Source organism: Lagopus leucura, unplaced genomic scaffold, assembly GCF_019238085.1.
Source record: "Lagopus leucura isolate 7727_CA_CO unplaced genomic scaffold, USGS_WTPT01 35204-0_obj-0_obj, whole genome shotgun sequence".
In the NCBI taxonomy this organism is placed as follows: Eukaryota; Metazoa; Chordata; class Aves; order Galliformes; family Phasianidae; genus Lagopus; species Lagopus leucura.
Window position 1 is genome coordinate 2,167 of NW_024969580.1, and position 26,512 is coordinate 28,678.

At 42.6% G+C, this 26,512-nt stretch overlaps 1 protein-coding gene across 4 annotated transcripts; it reads right to left on the minus strand.

Moving 5' to 3' along the window:
* Positions 1 to 540: 540 nt before the first annotated feature.
* LOC122194215 (feather keratin 4-like) lies at positions 541 to 24,976 on the minus strand. 4 transcript variants are annotated; one of them, XR_006183068.1, is made up of 3 exons: positions 24,768 to 24,976; positions 6,611 to 6,735; positions 3,992 to 4,072 (listed from the first exon to the last, which is right to left on the minus strand). XR_006183068.1 is itself a non-coding variant. In XM_042895137.1 (2 exons), exons 1-2 carry the CDS (start codon positions 24,777 to 24,779, stop codon positions 954 to 956), a joined length of 330 nt encoding a protein of 109 aa, XP_042751071.1. In that variant the 5' UTR covers positions 24,780 to 24,976; the 3' UTR covers positions 541 to 953. The 4 variants fall into 4 exon arrangements, 2 of the variants coding, with proteins under 2 accessions (XP_042751071.1, XP_042751072.1); XM_042895137.1 differs by lacking the exons at positions 3,992 to 4,072; positions 6,611 to 6,735 and adding an exon at positions 541 to 1,271; XM_042895138.1 differs by lacking the exon at positions 6,611 to 6,735 and having other exon boundaries at positions 3,351 to 4,072; positions 24,768 to 24,936.
* Positions 24,977 to 26,512: the final 1,536 nt, after the last annotated feature.

The following is a 26,512-nucleotide window of genomic DNA, read 5'->3' on the forward strand; positions in this document are numbered from 1 at the left end:
GGAGACAAGGATTGCCCATGAAGTAGTAGAGAAGAGGATGGTAGGTTCCGAGAAGAGAACTGAAAATTGGAGCCAAAATCTGCCATTAGAAGTATGGAGTAGATGCCAGCTTATCTCTTTGACTCTTTTTGGACTCTGTACTTTGAGGGTTTGCCAGGTGCTCATGGAGGAATGGGAAGAAAAATATGCTCAGAATGGTAATACTGCATCAGAGCTTCAACCAGTTGGTCACTAGCCTCAAAACGATACAATTCAACAATTCAGATGTTTGCATCAACAACTGAAAGACAAAATCAAAACCTTGCTCATTCTTTAAATGAAATTTGAAGGAGCATATGGAAACACTTGGCAGAACAACGATGTTCTGGGTCTCAACATGTTCAAAATGTCATCTCCATTGTCCATCTCCAATACTCAAAGCAGGAAGGAGATATAATTAGGACAATAGCCATCAACCATTTTCAACAGCAGGACATTACATTTTTCCCTAGACAGCTTGAGTGAAGATCCCAACAGGAAAGAAACAAGAGGAGACTGAGATAACAATGCAGCATAAATTTATTGAGTCTGAAGGTAGAAAATAAAGCAATGCATGGGGTAAGGGATCTGGTCCAGGCTGCTACAAGAGCAGCTGGTATTCAGACATCCCTTCACCAGAACAGGATGCACATCTTCCTTCCTCAGATGGTGAGAGGAAGAAAAAGCAGGAGCATCTAAACTTGCTTCAGGATGAACCCATTGTACAGAACAGCAGGAAATACTATGGACTCATGACGATGAGAAGAAAGTGGAAAAAGAAAATGACATCACAGGGCCATGTTTTCAGACAACAGGCAGCAGGCCATGAGAATGTTCAGCCCATCTGAAAACGCAGACCAGCAGCTTCATCCTCAGTCCGGCATCTGGCTTCAAGCTTCCCTGGGCAATGGGCTTATGGGACATCCATTTCACCCTTAGTAGGGCAGGCACCTCCTGCTAGAGAAACGGCTGCCCAGGCCGGAGAAGCCAAAGCCACCGGAGGAGATGGGCACGCCCTCCTCACTCAGGATGCTGCCAACAGCAGCGGAGGTGCTGGAGCCCACAGCGGTGTTCTGGGGGAAGGAGCTGAGGATGGGTCCGGGCAGGGTGACCACGACAGGAGAGGGCTGGATCACCACCCGGGAGTCCTGGCACTGGCGCACACAGGGCTCGTTGCAGCTGTTTGCCAGCGGGGTCGGGCCACAGGGACGGCACAGATCGAAGCAGGACATGGCTGTGGGATGGAGGTGGACCTGGAGAGGGAACAGAAAAACATTCAGAGCAAGAGCAGCAGGCTGGCAGCCTGCTCACCAATGGAGGATACACAGGATGGTGACCAGGGATAGATAGTGCTAGGGCAGGGAGAGTCTATAGCAGTCCGGATGCCCAGGAACCCCATCAGAGTCAGCCCAAGGCCTTCTCCCACCTACCCCCACTCTGGCAAGCAGAACAGAATTGGTGGGAGACTCATCAAGGAGCAAGGCTCACATCAAGGCTTGCATAGAGGAAAAGGCATATTGGAAAACAGAAGAGCAAGAGGAGAAGCAGAGAAAAAGGAGGGTGAGAAGAAGGCCACTGCAGCTCACCTTGTGCACCAAGGAGGAGAAGGCAAGAGAAGTGGATGAGGGAGCCTGGTGCTGGACTGGCTTTTATACCAATCTGGACCGCCCCAGGCCTAGAGCTACCATTACTGTGAGATACCCAAGCTCATCGTGTATGCAAAACTTGGGAATTAAGTAAATAGGGACACTGATTTTTCTTCCCTGCAATTCTTCCTTTTCATTTAACTTTTCATGACATACGCGTTTTGCCACAGAAGTTCCTTTTAAGTGACAGGATTAGAGACCAAAATTTTTCCATTGGAAATGATACATCAGCAGAAGCAAATGATGCATCCAGCAGTGTGCAGTATTCAACTACAGCATTTTATGCCAACCATGTACCCTCAGGGGCTTTGCTTTGAAGATTTAAAAAATGCATGCCTCATGTTGCCTTCCAATCCTAAAATACAAGTCTTAAAAACATTTTCCTATGAGAGGAGTAGCTGCCACCATTGCTTCATGTCTCACCTAACTCTGCCAAAATTAAGTATGAGCCTTCCCAGGCAGGTTGGATATACCCTGTTGTGTTTTAGACTATCCAAAATTTAACATCAGGAGACATTCACACGTTCTTTGACCTTCTCTCCTCCACCTGTGAAGTTTCCTGTAGCCCCCAACTGACTGCAGATGGCTTTTAGAGGAGAGATGCTTCTCAACACACCACCAAAGGCCATTCCTGTGGACTCAGGACTGTTCCTTTTTTCTCTTCAAGGCTTTCAACAAATTCTGCTTTGAAACTCCATGCTAATTCAATAGATATCACTAAAAATGTCTGGAAACTTTAGCATCCCATAAGACACCTAAAGTCACTACCAGCTGCTTTTGACCAAGAACATAAGCAAGACACCTGTGGATGCAAGTAGATGTCAAGGTCTCCATATGCATCTCATCACTCTCATACAATTTTCCACGTGGAAATCCTACATTCAGTGCTCACAATTGTGGTCTGCCCAAAGGCCCTGGTGCCCTGCAGCACCCTGCTCCCCTCACCATGTACTGCAGACGTTGCCTTCCCTCCCCTGTTACAGCTTTTCAGCACACTTTGCTCCAGCTCAAAGCTCACAGTGACTCATGACTGTTGGCAAAGAGTACATTTCCTGAGGGGCTTCTTGCACAGTCAGGCTCAGGACTTTTTTTCACAAAAGCTACTTGTTATGGAAGACAAGGCCTTTACCTACAGTGAAGGGCATTGCAGGGCTTCCCACAGCATTTGGCACAGCAGGAGAACCACCCCTCAGTGCCTCAAACAGGACTGGGAGGCACAGACAAAAGCATCACTACAGCATAAGGGAAGAACTACATAGCTTCTTTCTCCCTGCACTCCCTTAGGCAGAAGCAATCATCACATGTGGTAAAGTGAAACGCAATTAATATAGGCCACACCACACATGGGCTAGGTTGTGTCCCTCCCTAACATTGGTGCTCTGGCAGTTCGGGGCAGAAGGGCTAAAAGATGCAATGACTACCATCAAGAAAATTTCTCTTTTCTTCACGTGTGCAAGGGTCAAACACTGAATTCCCAAACACCTTCAATTCATAGTTGCAGCTCAGTGGTCCTACAAACACAGGCAGTGACTGTGTAGCAGTCTTATCATTGCTGAGGAACCAAAAAGTGGGGAGTAGAAGTAGAGGGAAGATCTGGGAGCAGAACTGAACTTTGCAGTCCAGAACATCACATTTCACCTTGGAGAGCATGCTTGGGCATTGCAACAGTGAAGAAACACAAATAAATTGAGATTATAATGCAGCACAAATTTTATTGAATCTGAAGATAGAAAAAAAAAACAGTGCATGGTAAAGGGATCTTACACCCCTTCACCAAAATGAGATGCATATCTTTCTCCCTCATATGGTGAGAGAAAGAAGAAGCAGAGCCATCTCAGCTGGCTTCAGGACAAACCCATGGCACAGGACAGCATGAGACAATATGAACTCATGATAATGAGAAGAAAGCAGGAGAAGACATCTGCTGGCCGTGTTTCCAGACACATAAGCTGGCACCCTGGCTTCCCTCTCTTTACAGGAGGGCATGAGGGTGCTCAGCCCATCTGGAAACACTGGCCAACAGCTCTATCCTCAATCTGGCATCTGGCTTCGGTCTTCCTGGGCAATGGGCTCACGGGAAATTCACGGCATCCTTAGTAGGGCAGGCACCTCCTGCTAGAGAAACGGCTGCCCAGGCCAGAGAGGCCAAAGCCACCAGAGATGGGCACACCTTCAGCACTCAGGATGTTGCCAACAGCAGCAGATGCTGAGGAGCCCACAGCGGTGTTCTGGGGGAAGGAGCTGAGGATGGGTCCGGGCAGGGTCACCACCACAGGAGAGGGTTCAATCACCACCCGGGAGTCCTGGCACTGGCGCACACAGGGCTCATTGCAGCTGTTGGCCAGCGGGGTCGGGCCACAGGGACGGCACAGATCGAAGCAGGACATGGCTGTGGATTGGAGGTGGACCTGGAGAGGACAGCAAAACACAGCATGAGATGCAGCCTGGCAGCCTTCTTGCCAAATAAAGAGGCACAAGCTGGGGAAAGGGACCAGTAGTGCAGGGACATAGAGAGGTCTGGCAATCCAGATCCTCAAGAGCCCCATCAGAGTCAGCCCAAGGCCTTCTCCCACCTCCCCCCACACTGGAAAGCAGAAGAGAGCAAGGAAACACCATCAAGGAGCAAGGCCTGCACACAGGCAGAGTCAGTGGAAGCCAGAAGAGCAAGAGAAAAAGCAGAGAAAGAAAGAGTGAGGAGAAAGCCACTGCAGCTCACCTTGTTCACCAAGGAGGAGAAGGCAAGAGAAGTGGATGAGGGAGCTTGGTGCTGGACTGGCTTTTATACTGATCTGGACCTCCCCAGGCCTATAGTTCCTGTTTCTCTTGTAATTTGTGTGCCAGCAACATGCTCACTTTGCATGCAAATCATTCCCCACTAGAGACACAGTTTTAGCATTGATCCTTGCAATGCTTCCCTTTCATTTCCTTGCTTATGGGATGCCCATTCCTCCTCTGATCCTTTCATTTTATCTTCGCTAATGTTGCAAACGATGTCTCAAGCAGAGTACTGTTTATTCTCATAATTTGTACATTAATGGTACTCTGCTTGGAAAGTAATGCATTCTTTCTTCACTCTGTGTCACTTTACCATTGGCTTGTCCTTCATGGGGCCGTTTAGAAATCAGAATAATGGCAGACATCCTAAATTAGTACATGACCAGAAAAAAATGCACCAAGCATTTTTCCCTAAGAATTGTCGCACACCTCGCATCTTTGAAATAAATTTTACATTGAAAGAACCAAGTCACATCCCTCCATAATGCAGACCTTTCATTTGCTCCTTTTAAGAAATGCTGACTTAGGAATTCAGTACAACAAACAAACAGTTTTTTAAAGCAAGTCAAAATTGTTTTACAAAGCACTTCTCTATGGAAAAGATACTTCTCACTATCCAGTGCTGGATATTATTGGGTATGGGCTATTGACCTCGTTATTTCCCATGTCTAATTAGAGGTGTATTATGCTAAGGTTTTATGTACAGGAGTAACAATTTTGTGCCCAGAATCTCCACTTATGTTATTCAGACACCTCTTCTATAGGAAAGAAATTGAACCAATTTACTTCACATGGGAAGATGGCATCCATGTAATTGCTTGGACACATCATTTGTTGATTTATTACCATACCATAACACAGGAAAAACAAATGCTTCATTGAGGTGGTGTACCAGACAATCACTTCTATTAGACTCAAATAATTTGTGTTGGTAATTTTAGCTTAAGCAAATGAAGAAAAATGAAGAATGTCTGAAGCAAACATTTCTGAGTTTCATTTCATTTATGAAAATGGTGCCTAATTCATCACACCTGCAGCAAAACAAGAATTGAACCGACTATGAAGGAATCAAAATTAATTTTTTAACAGTGTTACTACAAAATACCACATCCCATGATGTTATTTGGTCATTGTTACTCTAAGAGTTTAGTATTTATTTTTCTGTATTCAATAGTCAAGCTCACTCTCATTCTCAAAAGATTTTACAACCATAAAACAAGAAGAAATTCTCGAGAATGCAGCCCATGACTGTCACTGAGGTGAAATACGTGATGCCCCATCCCTGAAGGTGTTCAAGGCCAGGTTGGATGGAGCTCTGGGCAGACTGGTCTAGTATTTGATATGGAGGTTGGCAGCCCTGACTGTGGCAGGGGGTTTGGAGCTGGATGACCCTTGGGCTCCCTTCCAATCCAAGTCATTTTATGATTCTATGATCAGATCTAGGAAACGTTCGTACAAAATATTATTTACTTCTGGAAGGGTATACTTGGCTTAAGCTAAAGTTTTCTACCTCTACCTTAAATTTCTACCAATATCACCATCGCCATCTTTCATTTACTTCCATTATGCCTTTAGAAGCCACCCAGGTGTGTCTGTCTGCAGATCCCTGGGGCTGTACAACAATACTGAAGCTTCTTCCTCGGCTTCTTTAAAGAATCAAGCTTCAAAGTTAGTCCCAAATATTCATTAATGCTTGAGACATAAAGTACATACACTATGTAAATATTCCAAGTATATGACAAAGTTTAAACAGGTATGTCACTTGGATAATAACTTCACTTTAAATTTGAGAGTCACGGTTACTCCCTAAGCAGACAATATTTAATAACCAGCGTTATTAAATTTTTCATTAAAAAGTCGTTTTGTGGGTCATAATGGCAGCATTTAAAAACTTCTGGAGCAGATCTTCAGCCGCTCTGAATTTTTCTATGTAATGCAGCAGCATCGGGCAGCAAAATAAAGTTGGAATGTGCTTTTTTGGAGACTGTCAACGCAAACCGGCCACTTTCCCAAGAATCACCCTGCTGCTGTACCTGTTGTCACTTCAAAAATACGTGTTTTATACAAATTCTGCCACTTCTTGCTTCTCCCCCTTTGTGTTTCACCAGCCCATCTCAGTGAAGAGTAATTTCCTTATGTCTGCTGAGAGAAGACAGACTGAAGTCATTTACCTGCAGAGCTGGAGCCAAATGTCTGCTCCAGGTTTACAGCCCGAGATCACACCCAGTGATTCCACAGCAGGTGGGCTCCTTCTGGTCTCAGAAGGAAGGGTTAGAGATTTTCCTTCCATTGAAGTCTGAAATAAAAGCAATTATAATGTACCGATGTGCTGTCTAGACAACTTAGATTATTATTTTAGAAAATGGCCTTTCTAACCTTCCTCACCTTTTCTGATGGGTAAAGCATCACTCTTCAAGCTCTGGTTAGCCCCCAGGATGCTCACTAGGGCAGTGACCCTCATTAAGGGGTCTGTCAGCAAGAATCAGGGTGAAAAGCTGCAGCCACCACTGATGACAGCATTTTTTCCTGCCCCCTGTGCAGCTCATCTTTGTGGCAGAAGCTGCATTTGACAGTCCACAGGAGGAGCTCATCAGGGAAAGTGCTTCATGTACCCTGAGATCTGCCCTCCAGATTTCCCCATCTGGGATTGTTTACCTGCTGCTTGTTTGCTTCTCTCATAGAATGGTAATTTTTTTTTTTTCTGCAAATCTCTTCTAAATTATAAGGTGTGTTGGAAGGATGCCTGGGGCAGTAACTCTTATCAGGAAGCTCCATGGCCTCCTTAGATCAAATGTCATATCACAGGTATTCATTAATGATTTATATATGCAGAGTGCAGTGCTATTATACTTAAAATATGGTTCTGGCTTCAGACACCCATGAGTTGTGCAACAGCATCCCTTCAAGATAAACAGATCACAGTCACGCATGTCATTCCTCTCATCAGCTCTTAATCAGGTCATGATTTCTTGCCTCATAATGCAATTTTTTCCCAACATTGTGTTCACACTAAAACCCAATCACACCTTAAACAGTCTCAGGTTACCCCAATAGATGTAGGTCAACTCCATTCCATGGATATCCATCATTACAATGATTTTTACCACCAAGAGTAGAAGTCACGGTAACCATATTTTGGATAAAAGTCATATCCATGATGGATTATTTTCCTTTCTTATAAGTATATTTCAGTAATAATTACTTTGGGATCTAAATGTAGAGCCCCTCAGATGTCTTGTTTTCAAGGCAAATGTTTTCTAAAAAAATCAGTATTGTTTAAAGCACTCTGGCTTAATCAGGAGCGATTTGGGCAATGTTCTCATTCTGTCTTCCCAGACAGACTGGGACAGTCTTCACTTACAGCTTTCACCTGGCTCCAAAGAGACTCACGGGGATCTCAGAGGAAAGGTGATAGGGAATCACTGGGCTCTGCGTGAAGCAATATTGAAGATATGGCCGTAAAATAAGGACAGCCCCCTCTGCCACTGGCAATGCCTGAGGACCCTACATGCTTAGGGGGAGTAAGCACATATGATCTGCTATATAGGAGAAAGGATTTTACATTTTCTTCGTTCCCTCATTTTAGCTCTCCTCCATACCAGGAGATCTTCATTCTGCCCTGGAGACCTGCGGCATAATCTGGAGGCAGACAATCATAGCAGTCAGCTGTTTGGACAAAGCTGATGAGCCAGGATGACTCTTTCTCTCTCATAATGCCAGGATTACATTTGTAGCTGGGTGTGAAAAACTCCTGGCAGGTTTCATTTACAATCTCCTGAACTATGCGAGTCAGTCTCTTTGGACAAGGTGCGGGAGGTAAGGTGGCTGGGAATCTCTCTTGAGAGAGACAGGGAGATTCTAGCATAAAAATTATTTGTGCTCCACCATCTTTCTCTAAAAACCATTTAATTTCCTTAATTGCTGGTATTCTCTTTCTCTCTCTCTTTTTTTAATATAACTAATTCAATCCCTTATTTTCATCTTCTGAATTATTCCTGTGATGTAGATGCCTTTGTAAAGATCCCAGAGCAATGACAGCCATTGGAAACAGCTGACAGAAGTTTCTGATTAAAGGATTTCTATGCACTTTGCAAGCCTTCATTAACGATTTATACATGCAAAATGCTTATTACCGTATTTTAAGTATCCAGCACGATTGCAGCATTTTAAAGCAAAGTTACAAAGTCACCCTGAAATAGGTGTCAAGGTTATTAATATACATTCTCTAGTTATGTGTTAAGGTGCTTGCATCACATGCTTTTTTTTTTTGGCTTTTGATTGGAGTAGCTTTGCAATGTTGGCAGGCATCTCAAACATAGGCAGCCTGAAATCACATTGTAGAGCAAGACTGAACCTTTTCATACAAAACCATCTTCTCAAAAGCCACTTGAATGAAAACCTATTTGCTCACTGTCTATGTATGTCTAAACAGGGCAGAACATTTGTGTATGAATGAATGATCGGCTCATCTTTCATTTCATTTGCATTTTGGGAAAGGGGGCTTAGAAAGACCTGTAGCATTCATATGCTCGTGTTGAAAAAGGAGCAACGAAAGGAATATTCTTCAATTCCAGAGGCTGTTTCCAGAGTCAGGAGAATGACTCAAGAGATGGCTTAGGGTCTTCTATATTTCCAAGGAAAGAAACCCACAGGCAGAATATGAATCTGTGTTCTTTTGTGTGCAGCCCGGCACACACGAGCAGGTGGAAGTAGAAACCTGCATGGATAAATAGGACCTCAAGCACAAAAACATCTTTAATCCTTCAGTCAGTTTAAGAACATTTCCACAATATAAGCTTCTCACTCCTCTGCTTATTCTTTCCTTTGTTTCTCTCTAACTATTCTCTTCAGAAAAGCACATGAATTCACAGTAAGACAATTCTTTCTCTTTTAACCAACTATCACTTAAAGGATGACTCCCAGTGTAGATTTTTATTAAGGGGATTTCTTTTCATTAAAGATCATTATCCCATAGTCATTAACTCCTAGGCATCGTTAATTGCAGTTTGCTTAAATGGCAGCTCAGGTTTCAAAAGAAACATAAAAGCCAACATAGATTTTAACTGGAGATCATATCCTAAATCCTTCAGGGAGCTTTGAAAAGCTTGGCACCTTTTTCTGTTCTATGAAGAAAAAAAAAAAAAGAAAAAAAGAAAAAGCACAGATAGAGTCTCCAGCCCTATTGAAATGTTATGCTTTGGTCTGAACAAGTTAACCTTCACAGCAGCATTACCTTCACTTCAGGTAGCATTTATAATCCTCTTGGATAAGCATCATAGGATCACAGAATGACCTGGGTTGAAAAGGACCTTAAAGATCACCTCATTTCAACCCCCTGCTGTGTGCAGGGTCACCAACCAGCAGACCAGACTGTTCAGAGCCACATCCAGCCTGGTCTTGAATGCTTCCAAGGAGTGGGAATCCACAGCCTCCTTGGGCAACCTGTTCCTATGCATCACCACCCTCAGTGTGAAAAACTTCCTCCTAATATCTAACCTAAACCTCCCTGCCTTAGTTTAAAATCATTCATAGAATCATAGAATTGCTCAGGTTGGAAAAAACCTCAAAGATCATCAAGTCCAACTGCAACCCAACCATACTACCCTGACTCTTGTCCTATCACTATCAACCCGTATAAACACTCATTCCCCCTCCTGTTTATACATTCCCTCCGAGTACTGGAAGGCCACAGTGAAGCCACTTATTCCTTCAGATTCAATTTCAGAGCTCTTTTTCTAGAAACAAATATCCCAGAGAGAACAATGTGCTGTTACCCAAAATACTGGATTAGTCATGGTCACACACACTGCAGACAACCTTGGGACTGAGTTTTTGCACCAAATCTTCAGTTTTATCATGGAAACAGCATGGGACAATACCACTCTGATGGCTACTCTTGGAGCTCTGTCATTTATTGAAACATGGTCTGTGTTTACTTCCTGACTGCCACACATTTCCTATGTTAACATTGGTGAAGTCATTTCAGGACGTGTCAAAAATTGCTCACTGTGCTTTCCTGTGCTGACAGCCCCTCCCTTAATCCTCGTGCATTATAGTTGCATTTGTAAAAGAGATAATAATCCCCTTCTCCTTTGTTTCTCAGGTCTAATCGGTTCCAGTGTTTGTTGTTCAGTGCAAGGACTTGTCCTTTATTGGCCCAGTGCAATGCAATCTCAGTTAAAGCTTCAAACATTTGCTGGAATTCCAATTATAAATATAATAAACGCCGAAGAGGAAAGCCTGTTTTACTCCAGACTGTTCCATTCACTCACCAAGTGACCTCTGGTGATGCATTTAGCCTCTGTACTTCACTTTATTAAACCTAGATAATAGCTAGAATTAAAATTGGCTCAAGGCAATGAAAAACTTAGCTGCAAGGGAAGTGTTGGGTACTATTTAACACAGTGCCCCAAACTGCAAAGAAACTAAAAGTCCCGTGGATCCCCACGATGCAATGTGACACAAAGCACTGACCCACCCTGGGGCATTCCAGGAGAGAGAGAGGAGGTGTGGAAGAGTGGTGGTGACATTAGAGATGAGTATGGTTGGCAGCTAAGGGTTTTGTGCCATTATCTCCCTGTGCTGTTACCCAGGTCCGTATCCATTTGCCTGAAGCAATGGCAGCAAAGCCTCTATGGGGCATCACACTGCTTCAGGTGGTGCCCAAAGCAACTCAGTGCTTTGGGAAAGAAACTCCTCCACACCAACCCCATGGGCTCTCCCACCAGCAGGATCTACACCTGTACCACCAACACAGCTGGTCCTCTACTTTGCCAATAAAATTAACAAATGGGCACTTGCTGTCATTAAAGGACCTTTAGCATATAATAGCTCTCTCTGCTAGGAACAGCACCAGTGCTGTGTTACAATTGGCTAAAAATGCCTTTTACCACAGGTAAGTTTTCCAGGTTTATCTCTACTTGGATTGCGAGCAGCACACGGTGTATTAGTACAACACACACGTGTATTATCACATCTTGCATTAATACAACCAATCACTCCCTCTGTGGTCAAATGGCAACAGTGAAAATCATAATGAGCTAATTATTCTGAATGAGTCTACTAAATAAATGTATATGGATCACCAAATATGTGTGTGTGATTCTATACCTGCAGCACTCCAGCTGGATGAATTCCAATGCATGGCTGTGATGTTACGCAGTCCCTCTTTGGCAAAGCAGTGCTTAGGCAGATAAATGATACAGGTAGATTTTTAGGATATCCCCAGTTACCTTTATTCCCCTCTTACTCGTTCAGAAATCCTACTCCTAATTAGAAATCAATTTTTCCCCATCCATTTCTTACTATGGCCCTAAAACATATTCAGGGTAGGAGATGATTAAAAAAAAAAAAAAAAAGTTGGGAAAAAAAGCCAATACAGAAATGAGATTAAACAGAAATCCACTTTTCCTCCAAACTTGCCACCTTCTGGCAGAAGAGAAGTGTCACTGCATGCATAATATTCCTCCACAGATGTCTATTCACAGTCAGGAGCAACACAAGAGACAATCAAGAAACAGAGCTCTTAATCTGCACTATATTTGCCTTCTGTGAATAGAAGCAATATCTCACCTGTGTTACACAGGAGGAACAGGTAACCTTTTTTCACCCCATAGCCTCAAGCAGACATTTGGTTTTGAAATATGCTGGACGAATAATGGCAGATGCTCCAGTAACCTCAAGACCCTTCTGTCAATATTATCACTTCTCTTTGTATTCCAAGCAAAGTGCCCATCCTCATGGGCAATGACATGCTTGCCCTTCTTGCCTTGCAAACTAGGAGGGATGATTCTTTTGTTTGTAACCATTTCCTAAAGCTTTCCTTCACGTCAAACTATCTGTAGCTTGATAAGTTGTTCAAAGGGTCCTAAGGCTGAAATATTTACATGGACTCCTGAACCAGCACAAAAGATTGAGTGGTTCTCAGTCATTTGTGCAGATAAATCATTTTGAGTGCACGTTAATGCAACACACTGAGTTCTATTCTGCTGAAGTGTTCCTCAGCATGTAAATGAACTATGCCCTTGCAATAAGATCTTAATTAAGAATACCTTTGATGTAATTTTATTTGGAAAAAAACCAAAACAATACTAAACTGTTTCTGATTTATGAGCTGCTGTGTCAGTGAATGACATCAAAAACACTCCCATCCACACTACCTTCTCCGGAAGTCATAGAAAGCAAACAAAGGCTGGATGGAAAGACCAGTTTGAGCGTGCAGTGCAATCTCTTGCAATCTTCCTTTCCTGTAGTACTGCCCTTTTCAACCCAGTCCATAAACTATTAAAAAAAAAAAAAAAAAAAAGAACAACAACAAAAAAAAAACACAGTCCCATGATTCTCCGTGACTTCACTTTGAGTCAGTGACAAAAAACGTGGGTGACATCTGCCTTCCTTTAATTGCAACATGGCCAAAGCAAATCTGCATGCTCCACTTCAGACCCATGCAACTTCTGTTTGTAAGGACTGAAGTGGATGTTAAATAACAGAGGTTTCTCCCCAGAAATCAGTTCTGCACTGAGATGGTCAGTCTCATGGGGAAATGGCTACGAATGTTAGCTCTTCCCTTTAGCATGTATATTCACATAACAGCTTCTTGTCACACTGTAACATATTTCAGAGGTAAACTTTCCCCTCTTCTATGCTGCACAGGAGTGCAAATTCACTAAAAGAAAATAAAATGCTTTTCCCTGACAGCAAGTGCTACTGCTGATGCTCCATTCAATTCCTTTCAGATTGAAGTGTATAAATGAATGCTTAATCAAGTCATAATATAACTGAAATGTGGTTAATGGAGACTATCTAGTTCTTTTTGACCCATGAGATGTTGAAGTGAATCCTGCCTGCAGGGTGTAGCAGCACGTTAGCACACTGTGTGAAGATCCAATAGCCGGCAAACAAACAGCAAGCAAAACAGTTTCATTACTTGCAGAAGTTATGCATGCAGCAAACTTTGTTTTGCAACTAATTAAGACTTCATGCAAAAAGGGTGTCACATCCTCCAGGCAATTTGACTAAGTGTATAAAAGCATTTGCTACGTAGAACTCTCCTAATCACTTTTCTTAAACTCTTCTCCTTGGTGATCCGGGTAAGTCAATTTCGAATCAATTACTTATTGCTATCTAAATATTAATCAAACAATAGGTTAAACTTAAGAAGTGGTAAGGGGATGCTCTTCCAGAAATATACTTTCTGTTGTACTTTAAGTCAATTGAAGTTTTACACTTCAGAGGCAAACACTGGCATTTGCAAACGACGTTAGCATTCAGGCCAACAGTTCATTTAGGCTGGGAAGGGAATATAGGATTCCCTCAGAACTCTAGGAAGTGTCAATTTCATACTGACAAGCATTTCTTTTTTAATACTACAAGAATTGACACATTAAACAATTCAGCTTGAAATATTTGTTTGATGCTCTCACCTTCAGCTGTTTCACAGACAGTAATGCCTTTTGCCTTTGAACAGTCAAAGAATGTGCTCTAAATATTTACAAAAGCCTATGGGGACTGGAGCTCAGATATTCTTGTTGAAAAGCCACTTTGCTGTTTTTGTTTAAGATGTGTTTTAGACAGTGCAGATTCTAGGATGAACATATAAATGTTCTCTCTCCAGCTCTATGTGGGTGCTAGGATGGGCTGTATTGAGGATCGCTGCCTTCAGACTGATACGTGGCAGCAGGTCTTCCCCCTGACCAAGGGGAACCTAAACACTTAAACCCAGCTCCTCAGCTGCCAATGCCTTCTGTCATTGCCTTCTCCTTACCTTCAAGTCAGGCACTGGGGCAATTGGCAAAAGCTGAAGATGCAGCCCTGAGGGTGGGAGAAGACAGCAAAGACACATAGCTAAAACAAGACGTTTGGATGGAGAAAAGTCAGGGAGATTTCTTGTCTTTCTCCTGCAAACTCAAGGGGTAAATGTTGGGATTCATGTGGACCCTCCTGCCATCCCTTAATCTCTTCCATATCAGTTTCGTGCTGATAAAGTGAAGGAAATTATTGCTTCTCCCTCACTCTGTTTGCATCGCCTAATTAGTGTGGGCACAATTCAGGGCAAGGACTGCTTGTCAATCTATAATTAATCAATGCCCAAGAAAATCTGTTCTTGATATCAGGTATGGTTTTAAAGAGCTGCGTGGTTTCAGATATAAGATACTGTAATGTGAATGATAAACAATGGGACTAATAAAAGATGGGTGTATCTCCATCCCAGTTCTGACCCAATTCTAACCACGTGAGATAAGGTAACTCACTTCATCCCGTGCTTCAGTTTTGCCAGTGCTGAGGATTAAAATTGGAGTCCTAACATGGATTTGAGTTCAGGTTACAGCTTTCAGCGAGGTTCAACAGGCTGTAGGAGGGAATCAGCAGTGCAACAAGTTAAGAATGCTGATAAGTAGTAACCATTTTAGGCTGAGAACAGCCATGATCTAGAAAGTATCATTAGATATTGAAACAATTAAATTAAAAAGGGCTACTTATGGAGAAGACAGAAACCAGCGCTTCTCATAGAATCACAGAATGGTTTGGGTTGGAAGGGACCTCAAGGATCATCAAGATCCAGCCTCCCTGCCTCTATATCCAGTACTAGACCATCAATTACCTAGAACTTCTGCGTCTCACAATTCTCCCTTTTGCCAGCATTCACAGTATCCAGCCCACAACTCTTTCATCCTAAAATCCTGACATCCAACACTACAGCTCCCCACTGGACTGACCACCTCCTCCTCCCTCCTCTTTTCTCCTGTGTTTCAGGTCTGGATCCATCCCATGTCGCCCTTTGACGAGTGCTGCCTGCCGCCGGGGGTGGCATGCCCCGAGCCCTTTGCCATCACCTCCAATGAGACCTGTGTCATAAAGTACCCCGACACGATAGTGGACATAGTGGAGCCCGACTCGCCACCATATTCTGTGATCTATCCAGGCCCAACACTCACCACTTTCCCTCAGCAAACCATAGTGGGAACTACTGCGCTCTTTGATATCAGCAACTTGCTTGGTTCCAGGGGATCCCTTGGGTTGAGGGGCATGTGTGGTTCTGGGACAGCATGTAACTCAGAATTATCATTTCTTGATTCAGGAAGCGGTAATCCTTTGTCTCCTCACTTCTCCAAACCATTGTGTCTTAGAACTTGTAGGCCTACCTAAGTCTGTGGATATCCATGCTGGAATAACTTAAAAACAAACAATCAAACAAACAGAACTGGAAAAAGACAGATCACGACTAAGTTTATGGATGATGGATTGTAGAAGTGCTGAGCTCCCACAGTTCCCAGTGGAGTCAATAAGGGAATGGCTTCCTGGCATTAAACCTGCATGAGGACCAGAATTTCCAAACAAGAAATTGAGAATTGGTTATTGGTCTTATTCAAAATTCGGATGAAAAAGAATTCTCCGAGAAACAAGATTTTCAAAAATGAATTTCCTGATTTGATAAGCCTGTGTTTCTAAATAAATTCAAGTTTTTATGCCAACACTGATGTTTATTATCAATTCCTCTTGAAAAACAAACAAACAAACAAAAAAGTAAAATGACTTCTTAAAATTATACAAATCTGAAAATCTTGGGTTCCAAAATGAAATTTTTAACCGAAATTGACATTCACTTGTGTTCTTTGCTGAACCAGGATTTACCATCAATAATAATAATAATAATCAGCTCTTAGGCATTTATAAGTCTTTACGCTTTACTTCTGCTTAGAACCATAATGCATAATGTAATGATTTAACAGCTTATTTCTCTACTTATATGAGCTTATATCTCATTTGATGCAAACCAGGGCAAGGCAAAACAACCCAGCAAATTCAAGCAATTGTAGTAGCAGATTTCATTGTAAAATGCTTACGATTAAAGAAAAAAAAAGAACAACCTATGCAGTGCCATGTAACTGGAGATTCATTGTAGACCCTCATGAAGCCCTGGAATTCTTCTGCTTATATCCTATCCATCTCATTTTGCACATGTAGCACATGTATACTCAGCTTCTTGTTTGCATTAAACATTATCATGCAGCATGCACTTCTCAGTTTTCCTTTCTTTTCTTTCTTTTTTTTTTTAACCTTCTCTACATTTTATTTTCGAACCCTCCTGAGTGCCACCACTGGTGGTGTCACCTGCCTGAGGCACAGCTCCCACACCAGCACCAACTTGATCACCCCCCAACATTTATCGAACTTCCTATTTTTTAAAGCATCCATCCCAACTGTATTTTCGAATGGAAGAATGATGCTCTGCAATCTATAATGAGTGCTGTGCACTGAGCAGCATCAAAGCAGACTACAAAAGCCCACCCAGCCCTACACCATCCTTCGCAGGCTATCAGGAGCATAGGCACATGCACAACAGATGCGGATTTTCTGATTCTTAACTGGAGCACTACAATGAGTTTCTCAGGCAGCTCTCAAGTCTGTTCCTAAGAAAACAGGATAAAATCCTCATCTGAGCACTCAGATGTGGCAGCAGCACTGTGACATTCTCTCCAGGTCACTCTGCTGGGACAGCTTGTGCAAAAGAAGCCTGTAACGTGGATATGAGCAACTTAATGGTGCAAAGCAAACAGGAGTTGGCCAACACTCAATAACAGCTAGAACTAATGAGCTATTAGCCTAAGCATTAGGGCACTGAAGAGGCCAGGCAGGGGTGTGATTCTGTCTTTAATTGGCTGCACTGTGTGAGTACGAAGGATTAACACCTTCTCCCTTCCCGTGCTTCCAAAATATTCAAGAAAACAGGACAGATATAAAGGGATGACTTGAAGCCTGTGGGCATAAATCCATGGAAAATGACATAAAAATGCACATCCTGAAGTCTGAGACAAATGCTGCTGCCTCATAAGATTTTGAAGCGGACATCTTTTCCCTCAGTGTAATTTCCAACAGCCTTCCCCATACTCATCCATTCAAGTTCTTGGAGTCTGCTAATTAAACCTGCAGCTTTAACTTCCATCAATTAGAGCAACTGCTGATTGATCCTTTCAGTAATAGCACATCTTCCTGAAGTCCCCAGTATTTCACAAACATTAATTATGTTTGTACACAGGCAGAGTTGTGAAACTCGGCATATGCCCTCACATTTTGACATCCAGATGTTGAGAAACAAACCACACATTAGAAATGAATGCAAGGACTGCAAGCAGGATTTTGCAGGTGAAAAGCTGCAAAATAACGATCTCACATTTCGTTTTAACCAACTTTTCTCTCACATACCCTGAAGCTTTTTCAAGAGCATGGGACAAACCCCAAGACGTTGGCATCCATACATCTGTCTTGCTCTCTCTCCCCTTCAACAGTCCAGGATGCATTATGCTCCGTATAAATTGGGCACAAACACAACATTTTCATGTGTTTGGAATATCACTGCCCTGTAGCAGTCCAGTCCAACAAACCCATCTCCTTTCAAAGGGTCCCAGAGGCAAAACCATTCTCTGGGAAGCCACCAGTTGCCCTCAGGGAAAGAGTTTCAAAGTACTCCTCAAGTGCTTCTGTGTTTATTTACATAAGCAAAGCTCCTACTATAAAATCAATATCATTTAACTCAACTTAGATGTCCCAAAACCAGACCTTTACGACTGCCTTTACTACTTATCCAGATCAGACAAAACCAATCTTAAACTTTGAATGTGCAAAATGGTTTTATTCATCGTACCAAGCTTTTCCATGAGGCAGAATCCACGTTCCTGATTCTCTCCAACTTCTTCTGCCTGTGTCCTATCTCAGAGTATTTCGATGAACAGGAAGACATAATTTTGCCACCTTCTTTTCCTCAATTCATCACCTTCTCCAATCCTTATCCCTAGTTTCTGGGCTGCCCTCTAAAGGAGCCGTTAAGCAATAGCATCTACCTGTGCCTGTTTTAATAGACGAAACTTCAAAATTATTATCTCAAACTCATTTTTAGGTGGGTTTTTTATTTTTCCATAAAACATGGCCACAAAACAGATGGAACCATGTCACAGACAACACTCAAATATCAAATACTAACATCATGTTAAAACCTGCACTTCATTTATGACGCTTTGCTAATGTAGCCATCATTTCCAACCCCTGAGCTTTGAGTACTTTGAATTCCATTAGCAGCCAAGCTCCCCTCTCCCCCCCCCCCCACAGACAAGTATGAGGGACACTGGGACCAGAGGTCCATTACTGGGCAGCATTTCTCACCCCATAACCATCTCAACTCTGAAATCTTCCATGGAGGACATGAAATGACTCTCACTGGATTAAGCTGCTACGCCCACAGATTGCTAAAAGTACCTTCTTCATTCTCCTGTATAATTTGTTTACATTCCTGTGGTTTGATCCTGAATAAATGACTTTAGGTTTCCATGCCATAAACTGTTCTTAAATTCTGAGGTGAATGTGTGGGATCCCCCTAAGGGAAAGATTCACTTGTTAAATATATCCTGCTGAATGCAGAGAGCAAATACTTTCATAAAATTTTATGAAGGCTCTGCAATACCTTCTGAAAGTACCACAAACAAAGTACTGCAAACAATCACATTTCAGTGAGCTGTGATACCATAGGACTGAAAAATACCAATTTTTTTAAAAATACACCAAAATCAATTCCCTATGATCTCTATTTGTTTTGCTTCCACTAAGAAACAACTGCTTTAAAGAAAATGCTTCAGATCTGCCCATCACATCTGGGAAAACATGACTCAAAATGGCAGAGAAATGTTGAGCCAATGGATCTCACCTAATCATCATCTGACTGAAGATTTTCTTGGGTTTCTTGGTCAACTGCTTCACAGGAAGGATTTTTCATTTTTTTCCCTCTCCTTATGTCAATGTGAACATGTTCCATTTCAGTTTTATTGCTCCTCATTCATGTGCAATGCACCTCTACAAGGACCTGACTCCAACTTCTCCCTAACTCTCACTCATCAAGGAGGTTTCAGCCTTCTACATTTGTGAACTGCTCTTCTGTAGTGACAGTAAGCAGTGAGAATAACTCCTTCCACACCTTTTGGCAAGCCAGACTGATGATCTCAGATATGGCCCCATTCAGAGACTGTCTCTGACATTGCTATTTTGTAGTCAATGCAATGCAAGCTTCACTTTGACTCTAACATTACAGGTAATAAATATCAGATATACACCACTAGAACTTAACCTGGCCTGCTCCTTATACAAATCTAGGAAATCAACCAGCAACTTCAGCACCCATATTTATATTTGTGTTGAAAATAGATAATTGGACTCCTAAGAATAAGGCTGTGCACATGGCATGTGGCAGAAGAAAAGCAGTTTGCTACTTATGTACTGGATACCATCTGTGCTGCTGCTTAGGTGTGAAAGCTAAAGAAAATTCAAGACAAAGGGAAACTGAGGCAGGTTATGCAATGTCACACTAGGCAGCTAGAGGGAGCTGTAGAGGCTAAGTAACCCAGGGTTAACTCTGGATTTTAGACTTGGTTGTATGGCTCTGGCTTCTATATACAAACAAAAAAAAGCTACACAACACAGGGCTAGCAGGAAGAAAACATAAAACCCGTGGAAACACCAAGGACAACATGCAGCCTTAGGTATTACACTCTAAACACATTTTACATCGTTAAAGTGACTTTTTTTTTCAGCTTTCCTACACCCAACAAGCCACCATTTGGACTTCCTTGTGTTATAACATATTTCAGTACTGCTCTGGTCATCCCATGGTGAGCTGTGTGCCTCTCATCTATTCTGCTCCCTTCATTCTCTTTCCCTCCTGTGCTTTTTCAGCACTTCCTTCCTCTAAATTTCTCACACAAACTTTGAGTTTGTATAAATCAGCTCTTTTCCTACCCTGTCTGCTGGGTTGTTAACACCTAGAAGTGAACTGGTAAAGATGTGGAACAGCCATGGAGCCCTAGCCCCACAACATCAGTTCTGACAAGCCTGGAAAACCAAGATCCCAGCCAGCAAGTGCACATACCACCAGATCATCAAGCAACACAATGTTCCCCTTTTTGATCCACCAGTGTCATTGGAAGACCTTCAGTAAAGGGCCTGCTCAGTTGAACTGGAATACATTCTTCAAGAAGGCCTTCCATAACCCTGTTTGACACCTAGCTTGATGGATTGATTTTATTTTTTCCAGTAGCTGTGCAGCTTTGTTCAATTGTACGCCTTCTTGCCATGCATAAGGATTTACCAGGTGTTTCTGGAAACACCCTGTGTAATTAAATGCCATGGGAATGCTGAGGACTGCAAATGTTTCACAAACATTATTATTATGCGGCCTATGCAAATTGCTGTATAATGACAATAGCTGTAGGTGACGCCTAGTGTTGGGTAAGAGTATCATCTTAAAGGAGATGATCAAGGTCACTTCTGGTATTGTCCTAATTAGACTGCAATGTGCTGCCTCAGATTTTGAATTGTTTAACTTTCACTTGTAGTTTGTGTAAAATCAGAAAGCCAGAGTTTCTGCTAGTGTAAGAAATCATGGAGCTCTGTGTTAAATACATAAGTGATTAACTTTTGTTCTCAATCTGGACTTGCATTTCAATTTATAATTGCCTAATGGGCAGAATTTGTGCTGATATAATGTATTTGCAGATGAGGTAAGCATATAGAGGTTCTTTGAAGTTCAGAGAGTGAATGTTGCAGATCTACATCAGCAGAGCATCCATTCCTAAGTATTTCCCTTTGATTATTCCTTCATTAGCAAGCATTCCTGACTCAGCTTTACAAACAAGTCTTCTGCGCTATGAAGTTGAACAGAACTGGTTTGGCCATAGAGATCATATTTTAGCTAGACAAGAGCCATTATTAATGCTGTCCCTGCCTTGCACAAGGGTATAATTATCTAAAATGATTTAAAGTTAATAGATGCTTACAATATTAACATCGTACATTGTGGTATATGCGGCCTACCTTACTCTTTGCACTCTGTTGCCTTTATTAGTCACTCCAGAGTACAATATAAAAACTAGAGTGGGGAAAAAATCTATTTTAGCAATACTGCATAGGAGGAAATTCAGAAGAATTCATTCTCTCATAGCTAGCTAAGGGAATGCATCTTAACATGACAGTCAGGATTCAGTTCCTGCCTATGTCAGGGATTTCCCAAGTGCCGTGAAGATGAAACAAGAATCCACTGTCCTAAGCTAGAATCGTTTTAGAGCGGTGAATTTCAATTCTTGCTGCATGTGTTCTAAACGCCATGCTTTGAAATGGCAATTCCTGAGGGCAACAGTCTTCTGGACAGATGTTATGTTAAATTAGAACCACAAGATCTTGGTAAAAAAAAAAAAAAAATAGACAAGAACACAATTATATTTGCAGTTGAACTGCGAGTTCCCTCCATGTGTGCAATATTTGTACCACCTCACTGGGAGCAAATCATGAAAACCTGTGGCCACCTCTGCCACGGCATAGACCCACAGCCCAAACGCAGCCTCAGGCTGCCCCAATCCCCTTAACTCTGCCCCCAGGTGAGCGGAGGAGCAGTGCATGATGGGAGGCTCCTGAACACAGGAAGGCTCCCCCTGGTGGCAGAAGACCAGCAGGAGGACTTCAGTGATAGATACATGGGGGACATCCATTCTCAATAAATCAGTTCACTGCACTCCATCCTCCCTCTGGAGGGAGGCTTTGTGCATAAAGGCACCAAACACGCTTAGATAAATTAAATCCACTGTCTTGATGTTTGTGTCATGAATTACTCTTATTTGGTGAGGCAGCCCTGAACATCCCCCAGGCTGCAGAGGAATATTCTGGAGACACTGGGAAGCAAGAATTCAAAGTACTTCACGAACATGTCAGTATATCATACTTGGAAATCATTTTATGTTAATAGTAAAAGATATCTTAGTGGGTTTATACTTCTCTGACCTCACACAGAATAAAAAATGTAAAGCATTTGTTTAATCAGCTCCTCCTTTTAGGCTTCAGAATTGGAGATGATTTCATCTTTATTTAAAAGCTAGTTTTGCTGTCAAGTTTTTGCACCAGATACTTCCTCTGAGTTCATTAACAGCACTTCCATCAACTCCATTAACATTATATCAGACGAGAAGGAAGCCCTGTGCCTCTAGAGATTTATCTAGGTGTGGATGTCAGCCTGTATTTCCAACAAGGAAAGAGTTCTTTCATGCACTGACTCACCGTGATACTGACATCTCCGACTCTCTGTGCACTCATGTTTTTAGCAAAGATAAGTCACAAAAAACAGCCATGTATTTTTAATTCCTAACAAAATCAGCAGAGCAAAACCAGGAAACTTCAAGATTAAAGGCACTGGCAGCTTACAGTCTGCATTTTGAGTCATTACTCAGCTTCAGATAACCATAAACAGCAAGCAAAACAATTACAGGAGTAATACATGCAACAAAGTTTGCTTCATAAGTAATTAAGGTGCTTTACACAAAGGGTGGCTCAGATCCTCCAGGCAATCCGAGGAAGGATATAAACGCTCTTTTCACACACAGCTTTTCTCACTACTTCTCTTGGTTTGTTCTCTGCGGTACACTGAGTAAGTCTGACTTGACAACTATGAATTTGATGTTATTTTAGCGTAAATCTTGTTAAAAACTGGGACTAAATCCTGCATGAAAGCGCTATCAGTGGGATTAGTGAACACCTTTCTGTAGATTCTTTTTTCTCTGCAGGATAAAGGCTGTAAAATAAAAATCAAGGGTTTCTCGAGACTCCGCGCTGCTAATTTGATAGGAGATGCAGGAAGTTTAATCTCTTCTCTTGGAAAACTTCACAGAAGAGCAGCGTGTTTTTAGCTCTGTTTTTGCTTATTTGCCATGCAAGGGGGATTTGGCAGTTGCTGGGGGGAGGGGGAAGGGGGGATGTAGAGGGGGTGGCATTCTGTAGATGGCCGTTTAAGTAAAACTTCATTGCTTTAAATAGCTTTGCTCCGCTACAGAGATGCAGACTGCTTTTATTTGTTATTAGTTTACTTGGAGTCCTAACAAGCTACACCAGCTGATGATTACATACTCTTACTTCATATAACTTTGACCATAAGCTCTCACTTCTAACTATTAGCACGTGGCTTTGCTGGCATTTTCATGTCTTTGCAGAGGATAAATTACACAATTTTTTCAGGTCAATGCTGAGTTCAAACCTAAGGGTATTTGAGGAATAAACGCTATGCATGCTTTCCCCCTGCCCCCACCCTCTGCAGAATGAGGTGTTGGGAGACAGTTTTCTGTTCCCCTGGCTACAGCTGAGAGAAGAAAATAGACCAGAGAGCTCGCGAGCTTGCTCCTTCCCTCCGCCAGCCCCTGGTACAAGGCAGCACTGAGCTCCTGAAGTCAGGGAAAGCAGCTTCGGACACTCCATGCTTTGCAATATAATTGTTTATTCATTAGAAAGCATATCTGGCTACCTATTTTATGACACCGTATACCACTTTTCCGTTGATAAAACAATTGACCAACCAGTCATCTACAATATAAATGCTGTAAGCAACGCATTTTATTTATTAAATCTATATTTGAAAACCCCTGTTTATTCTCTGCCTTGAATTTTTCCGTGTCTTAATGGAACAATGCCTGTTAATAGCAGGAATTTACATGGAAAATAATAGAAAGAAATAAAGTAGGCTCATAAACAGATGATTCAATATTCAGAAGTGTGGAAAACCCAGATCCCCCAGCTTGCACCCCATCCATACAGCACATAGAGTGGGTGCAGCCCTGGAGGCTGTGGGTGGGAGGAGAGGAGACGCTGTGGGAACAGGCTACTGCTTGTCTGCAGGAAGCACTGCCAAGGGCAGGGAGGAGTCAGAGCAGAGTTAGCTTGGGGGGATGGGAAACTCAGGGAAAGGGGATGATTTGGGCTTTGGGAGGAAGGGAAGGGAACAAGCTTAAAGGAGCAAATCAGAAAGAGAGAAAAAGATTAAGGAAAAGGCTATAGAGATGGGGAGAGGGTTAAACAGTTTCTGTTCTCCAAGTTATCTGTCTGAAGTTCCCTTAGAGCCAAGCTTAGAAGCATCAATTACCGAGCATGCAGGAAAAAAAAAAAAAAAAAAGCATTGACAACCAAGACTTTTTTTTCTTTCCTTTCCCCTGTCTAATTTTACAATTAACTTGCAGGAAACCTGTGCCACAGCCGGGTGATGGCTACCAACCAGCTGGCTTGCTCCAATCCCTGCGAGGCCAAATGCCCCCAGCCGCTGGCCAGCAGTAGCAATGAGCCCTGCGTGGTGACCTGCGGTGACTCCCGGGTCATCATTTACCCACCACCTGTGGTCGTCACCTTCCCAGGGCCCATCCTCACCACCTACCCACAGCAAACCGTGGTGGGGTCCTCAGAGTCTGCAGAAGTGACCCAGGCTGAGCCCCCCGCCGCGGTAGCCCTACCTGCAGAGGCGCCACCAGTTGAGAAACTCACCCCACAAGTCATCACCCGTCCTGAGCCGCGCTGTGCTCCGAAGTACTCCTACACCTATTCTTCCCAATGGACACATCCATGCAACTCATATCGCTCCGGAAAGCGGTGGGCGTACTGAATACTCATGGAACAATCTGAAGAAGTTGCCAAGGGAACTCTAGAAGAAAATTAAGGGTGGAGCTAATGGGATCAGCTCAAATCACCCCAGGGCTGGGCTCCAGCTGGAGAGAATGAGAGCTGTGAGTGCTCAGCCCTTGTGGAAGGCAGGCTTGTGTGTGCATTTCCTCATTTTGCCTTTAGGTTAGGTCTGTTATCCTCTGGCTTCCCCGTTTAGTCATCTGCTTACACTGTGCTTTGTTTCAGTTATGTTATTAACACTGATTTGGAGAGGTGACTTAGGACGCTAGAAATTGCACGCAGGAAATGCACTAAAAGGGAAATAAATTGATTGCATTACTTTGATGCTGGTGATCAGCGAAAGCCCCACTGGACCCCCAGAAAGATGTACTTTATATTCTGGACAACGTATACTTTGTACAACTGTAGAAAAGCTGTCTCCTTCCAAATAAATTTTCTATACCAAACTATGTCTTTTGGTTTTCATTGCCACGTAATCACTGCCTTCTCCTTTCATTCCTTTGTTGAATCTGTAGTGCGGGAATCAACTCTTGTTTCTGCACTAGAGTAAGATAAGAATGTTTTATTTCATGGTCTCTGCTGCCAAAAATTTTGGGGGGGTCTTTGTACTTTACTGGGGAGGTTCTCTGATAGTTTTCATCATTTATCATCTAGATGAACCTTTCCCAGTAATGCATGCTTAATATATAGGTGAAGAAATTTAAAGTCACAGAGATTATGTAGATGGAGTAGATTACAGGCACAAAGACTGCAGCTTGCTTTTGTCCAGCCTTCTGCAATACTAATATTTGGTGCTGGACAAACAAGACCTGAGTAATAGAGAATTTAAGGAGGAAAAGTTAAATAATTAGCAATATACATGTATAGCTAGCAATATATTTAGTCAGGGTGAATATATGTGTAATTTTTTCGTTGTACACATTGCAAGAATATCCTGCACGAGACTGACCAAACCAGAGAACAAGTCGTGATGTGCCCAAAGAAGAGCCTGAAGAAGCATCAGGAAGGCCTCAAACCAGGTCCCCTGCAGGTTTCATTTCTCAGGGAATGATCTCCATCAAACTTCCTGTGTCCTTCTCAGGGCAGGGCAATTTCCCAGCACTTGACCCGAAGCCCAAAACTGGAGGTGACTTCATTGGGTTCAGCCCTCAAGGTGGAGAATCCCAGGGCCCAGACAAAGCCCAGGGGCTCCTGCAGAGGGAGGCAAAGCAGTATGGACACTCTGGTGTGCAGGTGTGAAGCACCACAATAGCATCACACCTGATGTGTTGTGATGGGGAGCAGAGGGATCTGGTTTAAAGAGCTGAAGAAAGATCACTTCGGATCCCACTGAAAGTTTTCCTTCCTCCTTTCCATCTAGGGGGAAGGAAAAGCGTGTTCATTTCATCTGTATTTTCTTGTTTTCAGTGTAAAAACATATAAGTTTTCCCAGGGTCTGAATGAGAACAAAATATGGCACTAGTCCAGCATTTGTTCCTCTATAGAACACACAGAACAGTATCTCCCCTTTGAATCTGCACACAGTAACAAAGCATATCTTTCTGTAGTAATTTGTCTACAGTTTATTTTAAAAGTGATCTCTGAGAGAAAATCGGAGATATTATAAA